Source organism: Odontomachus brunneus, unplaced genomic scaffold, assembly GCF_010583005.1.
Source record: "Odontomachus brunneus isolate Ranch 3 - 2012 unplaced genomic scaffold, Obru_v1 Obru_scaffold_146, whole genome shotgun sequence".
Lineage (NCBI taxonomy): Eukaryota > Metazoa > Arthropoda > Insecta > Hymenoptera > Formicidae > Odontomachus > Odontomachus brunneus.
In genome coordinates, this window is record NW_022639596.1 from 258,051 (window position 1) to 265,763 (window position 7,713).

At 38.2% G+C, this 7,713-nt stretch overlaps 1 protein-coding gene across 2 annotated transcripts; it reads right to left on the reverse strand.

Moving 5' to 3' along the window:
• Positions 1 to 398: 398 nt before the first annotated feature.
• On the reverse strand, positions 399 to 2,244 carry LOC116850483. 2 transcript variants are annotated; one of them, XM_032828809.1, is made up of 3 exons: positions 2,143 to 2,244; positions 1,727 to 2,056; positions 399 to 1,651 (listed from the first exon to the last, which is right to left on the reverse strand). In XM_032828809.1, the coding sequence occupies exon 3, from the start codon at positions 1,593 to 1,595 to the stop codon at positions 768 to 770; it is 828 nt and encodes a 275-aa protein (XP_032684700.1). In that variant the 5' UTR covers positions 1,596 to 1,651; positions 1,727 to 2,056; positions 2,143 to 2,244; the 3' UTR covers positions 399 to 767. The 2 variants fall into 2 exon arrangements, with proteins under 2 accessions (XP_032684700.1, XP_032684701.1); XM_032828810.1 differs by having other exon boundaries at positions 399 to 1,118; positions 1,197 to 1,651; positions 1,727 to 2,195.
• Between the last annotated feature and the right edge of the window lie 5,469 nt (positions 2,245 to 7,713).

Here is a 7,713-nt window from a genome sequence, read left to right on the forward strand (position 1 = left end):
TGTGTGTGTGTGTGTGTGTGTGTGTGTGTGTGTGTGTCAAAATCAACATACAGCCAAGATATTAGTACACAAACACATATATATCACATTTCAATAGTAATTAAACAGATAGCCCCTAGACAACAAATATTATGAAATAATAATTATAATAATATTGCAAACTACTAGTACAAACTAAAGACTCGTTTCGTAGTATTACAAACTAATTTGTCACTAACAATCTTGAGAGGTGCCACATACACTAACATATAATTAAACAAAAATCAACAATAATTATATACATAATATGTGTAATATTATGTGATATTTGATAAAATTGGCACATATATTTCTAAAACTAAAATAAAAATCATTGTCAAGGCTACTGCTTCATAAGCAACGACACTAACTAGAATAACAAAAAGTAAATATTTCTTTGGCAGCATTCAATATAATAGAATCATTGCTTTATCATTAATACATTTTTTTAATAATTGACCTTTGGATGGTTAAAAATGAATCACACATTAGGGGGAGTATATATGATACAAGATTTACATTGCGTCCTATTTCTGATGTACGATGTCCGATATTCAATAAAAATGTATGTTTTATATAAAACAATCTTTCTTATTGGATATCGAATATGGGAAATTGGATGTGTATCTTGTATAAAATATAAATATAGAATTCTATAATGGTAATGACTTCTAGATCCATTGTCTTCAAGTGTTCAATATATTAATATATTAAACACTTTAAGACAATGGATCTAGAAGTCATTTCCATTACTTATCAAGCAGTTTAGAAAGGATTTCCAACATTTGTCTTTTTGATTTTTTTTCTTGTTCCATTTTTTGAGCAAGAAGCTTCATAAGATTTTCATTCTGCACTTTTCTTTCTCCTGCATCCTGTTTTAAAAAATTGTATATGGCACTGCTCTCAACTTTTTGTTTCTTGGCCTTAGTTGTTCTTTGCACTTTCAGAAAAGGGTTCACATTTTCCTTGTTGAAGGCTAATTTTGCTTCGTTATCAGACAGAGGCTCTTCAGAATTCCTAACGCTGCTTTGGCAGGATTTTTGAGGATATGCACTGTCATTATTTCCTGAAGAACTACTTGCTCTTGATGATGGTGAGGCCTGATTAGACAAATTTGACATTGTGTCCATACAATTAATTGGGATCGCCTTAGCAGAATCCTTAATGACATCTCTCACTTCATCGTAAAATGCAGGCTTCTTCAGCTTCCCTGATCCAGTGCTCTTGGGCCCTCCATTCTGAATGAATGTTATAGTTTTTCCTTGCATGTTCCTCCACTTTTGAGAGCAAACTGTACCAGGATCTCGATTACCAAAATTATAGCCCAAAGTCATCATTTCTTTTGGAATTTGTCCCCAAACATTCTTCTTTATGCTGGTTTTATCTTTCAATAAGGACTTAAAACGATCATTTCCCACCAATGTAATAAGATCATTAGCTGCCTCTGTATCACAGGCCGAAGGTTTACCTGAGTTTCTCACCCATATTTCTTCATGTGCAGTGACATTGTCGACTTGATCAGCAGAGCACACTTGTGGTTTGATAAGTTGATCAGAAGATTCCTCTATAAAGCGCATATGCGGCAGAAATTGGGGTATTTTTCTATTGTCTGGGACGACAAAAACAGAATTGCCTGAAATATATATAGTTCATTAGATTATAACCTTAAAATATTAAACTATTAATTAAATGGTGTTTTAATAATTACTTAGTTTATCAAACACCCTAAAAGCCCTGGGTTTTCTGGATCTTCTGAAATCTTGATATTGCCAGCATCGTCCAGACACAGCATATGCTGATCAAGGTTCAGGGTTATGTTTTCCATCACTGCATTTGCCAAACCAGCCAAACTTTAAAGTGAGATTTTCCTTCCTCACGCAACACGCAAACAACCTCTTGGGTTTGGTTGAATGTTTGAGTCCTACCAAACTAACGTGTTAGCATCGGTGACGTCACAACCACTAACAAAAATGACTGCGGTTGGGTTTGGTTGATCGTGGTTGGATAACAAAAATACGCCTTGGGTATCAAGGAAAATCTATACACGATATAATTTAAAGATCAGTTATTTGTAACTGCACACTGCTGAACTAATGCAAAAAGTTAAAGTGAGAAAACGTATACTTGTCTCGTTTCAATTTATTACACCAGTTCAGTAGTACAGTTACAAAGAACAAATCTTTAAATTATATTATGTGGAGATTTTTCTTGATACCAACATTATCCCCTCCACTTTTCGGAAAACTGTTGCCTAACCTTAAGCCTTAAGAAATTGACCAATCACAATCGACTATTATCCTTAAATTTGACTGTAATTGGTCAATTTCTTAAGGCTTAAAGCTTACTACACTTATTATAGATCGAGACTTATAGCATGTTTGACTGGCTTTGAGTTAACCTACAGATCCTGTAATAAGAGATCGGATACCACATGTCAACGTTTTGATTGGCTGGGTCATGTTTGGGACACACTTCCGGTTAGGATCATTAGCTGAATGACAACACAAGCAGTGGTCTATTCTTTTCAGTTGCACTGGCTGTACTGGCTGCACTGCTGAACTGGTGCAATAAGTTAAAGTGAGATAAGCATACTTCCGGTTTGGACCCAAACATAGCGAAAAAACATAGCGATCGGACACCGGACGACGGTGTCCGATCTCTTATTAAAGGATCTCCAGGTTAACCCATTCTGTGTTATTCAGTCGGGTGTATATTAGTTGGACACGGGGCAATTGGACACAGTCCAATCACAAGTCGCTGTTCCAAGGGACCCTACAAATGTCTCTAATCATACGGTGCTGTGATTGGCTGTGTCCAAATGCACCGTGTCCAAGTGCACCGCTCCCATTCAGTCTACGTTTATTGGTCGAAAAAGTATTTATTAGCTTTATGATTGGCTAGTAAAGACTTATGAAGTCAATAATCGCTCTCGGAGCGATTAACCCAAGGCCAGTCAAACACTATAATTTTGGGTGCTTTCCAATTGCTTAACACATCTTGACACATATGTAAACAGAAATGCACAAAGTGTAACGTTGTGCACGATTTAATTGGAATAAAGTGTATACGTATGTTGGGTAGGGTTAGGATTATTTTTCAACTGTGCTTATATTTTAGTATTTTTTAATAATAAATAATAAAATCGAAATATTAAAAAAAATATTATCTACTTGACGTCGCAAGTGCCAGTCCTTTTTCAAGCCGCTACGTTTATTAACTTTAATTGTCACTAGAAAACACTAGTTTACACAGCCGCCCGCGGAGAGTTGTCTTTCCGGACAACGCAGGTACTCACCAGACATGGATGTTTCGGAGAGTACCTACATAGAATTAGTAGGGAGCATACTTCCCGCTGCCACCACTATGGGGCCGAGGAGGACTCGACACGGCGCACCCTGAAGGAGTGTTCCTCCTAGGCGGAGAAGCGCCGGGTCCTAATTGGGGTGGTGGGACGGACCTCTCTCCCCCGGCCCTTATCAGGGTCATGCTTGGGGAAGATAAGGACTGGTCCATCGTCACAACAGTGTCGCAGAAGAAGGAAGCGGAACGAATATGGAGGTGCGAGTCGCCCCTTGGGACGGGGAGAGGCGCCGATGAAGAAGAGCGCCTCTCCCACCCGGCGGCGCATCCGTCGACGGGGAGGGGACGTCACCGCTGGCGTTCCCTCCGCCGGAGTACTTACGGGTGCGCGGTCCCTCCTATACCGCTAGGCCCTTCCGGCGGCAATCGCCGAAGGACCCGCGAGGGGGGGGGAGATAATAAGAGGTGCCTGGCTGAAGGGGGGAGACGCACCATACGCATAAGGCGTGAATCCCCTCCCGTAACGAGAAGTCAAACCAGGCGCCTCTGGGAGGGGGACAGGGTGGCCGATCCGCCAACGCATCACCTCCCTCCCAAAGTACGGGATCTCCTGACCGAGAGGGGTGGAGGGGCATAATGATCCCTTCACCCCATAATCTTGGTCAGGAGCGTAGGGGCGTGCCGGGTCCGGACAGGACCGGGCCTGGCCTATAACACTCCTAGTGGGAATGGTGTGACCGGACGTGGGGCCCCACGTCCGGTCGCGGGGGATCGGAGGAACGGGCCGAGGAGGAAGTTGCCCCCCCCCCCAGCCCGGGAGTGGGGGCGGGTTAGTCAGACCCGCCCGGCGGCCGAGGGCGTCCCAGAAGTTATGCGCGAGCGATTCCCGGGCCACCCTCTTGATGACCGCAAAGGGCCCGGCAGAGGTTTTAGTAGGTAGGCCCCCTCCCCGGTTTTGTCGAGAAGGGGAGAGTCTTACATTACCCCTGGAGAAGTCCCGTATTCCCCGGGGATATGCGTAATGCATTTCCTTTGCCTTAACAAAAAAAATAGTTTACACAGCCGACTAGTAGCCCTTGAGCTGAGTACGGATGTATAATGTTGTGTCGACGATTACAACACAACATTATATATTTAATTGGAATGCAACTTGTGGCGCCGTATGCATGAAAGTGTCTAGGGATATTGCAATTGAAAATCATTGACACTAGCAGTGACTGTCCATGTGCTTTATGTATGTGTGAGTGGGGGTGCAACCTTTGACTATATAACCATAGACCGCTAGCGGCGATTCTAGGCGTCTGTCAACATCTGTAGCGCTCCAGGACCAAACAACGGCAAAAGAAGGAACTCAGTAGAGCAAAACAAAGTTAGCAACGTAAACGCTTCTAATATCCGCGTATCACATGGTGATACATATTGGAAAAACCTTATCTTAGAGCATATACAGGGTGTCCCGAAGTCCCATGATGACCCTTGGTGAGAACGTAGAACGGATTGAGGTGAGCAAGAAAGTCCTGTGCCGTTTTGCGATATTCGCAATAGTTTTTGAGAAATTAATTATTTTGTCTCAACAAATCAGCGTACAGAAAGCGGCAGCGGAAAGAAAGATGCCTTCGGCCGACGTGCGACCGTGACACTCGCGAATCGTATCTCGCCGCATCCCTCCGCCCATAGCTACGAGACATAGCGAGTCTATGTCTCGTAGCTATGGGCGGAGGGATGCGGCGAGATACGATTCGCGAGTGTCACGGTCGCACGTCGGCCGAAGGCATCTTTCTTTCCGCTGCCGCTTTCTGTACGCTGATTTGTTGAGACAAAATAATTAATTTCTCAAAAACTATTGCGAATATCGCAAAACGGCACAGGACTTTCTTGCTCACCTCAATCCGTTCTACGTTCTCACCAAGGGTCATCATGGGACTTCGGGACACCCTGTATATATGAAGGGAGAATTGCGTATGCCTCCTGTAGACCAAAAGTATTTCCAAGATCTATGCGAGAGAGAAAGGTATACATTCCTATTCCTCCTCTGTGCGCATGCGCCAACATGCGTCACTTGTTGCTAGACTACAAAATTATTGGTTTCAATATTTTTTTACTTGAATTCTATTAACTTTACCGAAAAATAGCAAGAGATAAAAATTGTTTATATTCTTCTCATAGAGCTCGGAGAATTTTTTCAGAATTTTATATTAACTTTTTAGTACTGAATTTTTTTGCCTTTTCTTGCATTTTCTTGAAGTACTAGAAAGTTAATACAAAATTCTTAAAAAATTCTCAGAGCTCTGTGAAAAGAAAATAAATAATTTTTATCTCCTGTCAACTCTATAACCTAACCTAACCTGTCAACTTCAACGCATGCGCACAGAGGATAAATAGGAACGTATAGCTTTCTCTCTCGGACACATCTTGGAGACACTTTCGTGCCAGCATTCCCCCTCCATATATATGCTTTAAGGACATAGGTTGCGTTCCGAATTGCGCTGACAGTGCTGACAGTACTGTTTTCGGCTTCCAAAATCATTTTCAGTATGTTGTAAAAAAGCAAAACTTACTACCTTTTTCACGAAAATAAGGTCCTAGAGAATTGCTGACTTCCGGCAAATTGCGCACATTATTTCGAGGTAGTGCAGGTTCAAGAATGCATATGACATCTGTTTCTGAAGTAACAAGCGTGAAAAATAACCTTAGACCCGGTTGCACCAACGTTATTTTGATTTTAAGTGACACTTAAGTATATATCTATCTTTATTTATATAGAAAGAAAGATAAAGATAGATATATGTTTAAGTTTCGCTTAAAATCAAAATAATGTTGGTGCAACTAGGCCTTAGTAAAATGTGCAGTAATTGACGCAACTGAAAATAAATCATATGAAGTATTGTTATCTCAACAAGATTACGAACAAGCATTATCAGGTAAGTTACATTATTAAACAGAATGAGAACAAAAATTACAGACTTTAATCGCATTAATTACTTTATTTATAATTATCTTACCTAAAATGTTCTTTAAATCCTTCATCTGAAAAGAAAGCGATAGTATTTTCTATATAATTTTTTACACGTGGTCTTAATATTAAGGTCCTCGTTCTGTTATTATTTGTAAAATATTTGCAATATTTTCTTCATCGACTGAAGATAAACTTTCGCTGTTTTAAAAAAAATGCACTATATTTTGTACAATTGTACGTCAAGTACAATTGATATTATCTTATTCATAATTATATTAACGTTCTTTGCCTTTTATATATTTATAGATTATAGATTAACTTAGGTTGTTTCTACGAGCTACTGCATGATACTGAAAACGCATTTCGTTTTCTTACGCTGTTGCTACTGACTAACAATTTTGGAACGACAATATGGCTGGTTTCAATATCAATACTGTCAGCACTATTTCGGGACGCAGCATAGTAGAATAATATAGTAGAAGTAATAAAAAGAATTAGACTTTCTTGAAAACCACAAATACTTTATAACAAAATTAATTATAGAAAATTATGTTAAAATTGTTATGAATTATGAGGGAAAATTAATGAGCCAAAAATACCAATATATCAGACATAAATTGACAAAAATTATTTTATTTCAAGGACAATATAATATACCGTCATTTGGGGTAGTTTTTATATCGCTGATATGAAAATTCTACCTCTATCCGTTTAATGATGCCACATGTTTTTATAAGCCGTTGCAAATTGTTCAAAGTTACCTCGGTGTTCCAAGTTACCTCAAATGACGGTATTTTAAATAATGTTTTAAAAAATGTTGAACGTTTTTTTTATAATATTACATATATATTATATATATATGTATATTACATATATATTATATATATATGTATTTACATATATATTATATTATATAAACATTCTTAATACACATATATATATTTTTTTTATTCATATATTATATATCTCTTATTATATAAATATTCTTATATTCTTATATATTCTTATGTAGTATAATAAATACAAATTTGGTAAGAAATTATATAAATATCTCAGGTAGCAAGGTGACGTCTAAAGACGTCATTAAGATGTCAATAAGACATCATGACGTCTTAATGACGTCTAAATGATGTCTTTTGAAGTCACCTTGCTACCTGGGATCTTATTTTGTGTTTTTATATTTTCCTTGCAAATTAGATTTTTTTCTTGTTACTTTAAAAATTGTTGATTTTTATATTATAGCAAAGTTGTATAACTTTTTTTTCAATGTAATAATTTATTTGAAGAAAAAATGAAAAAGAAAAATGAAAAAATGAAAATCTTTGACGATTAAAGAAATATCATAATAATTTTTCATGTATTTTAATGTTAATTTATGATCACGGACATATACAAAATATCTTTCACATGGTAAAATAGAAATCACAAGTATGTGATAG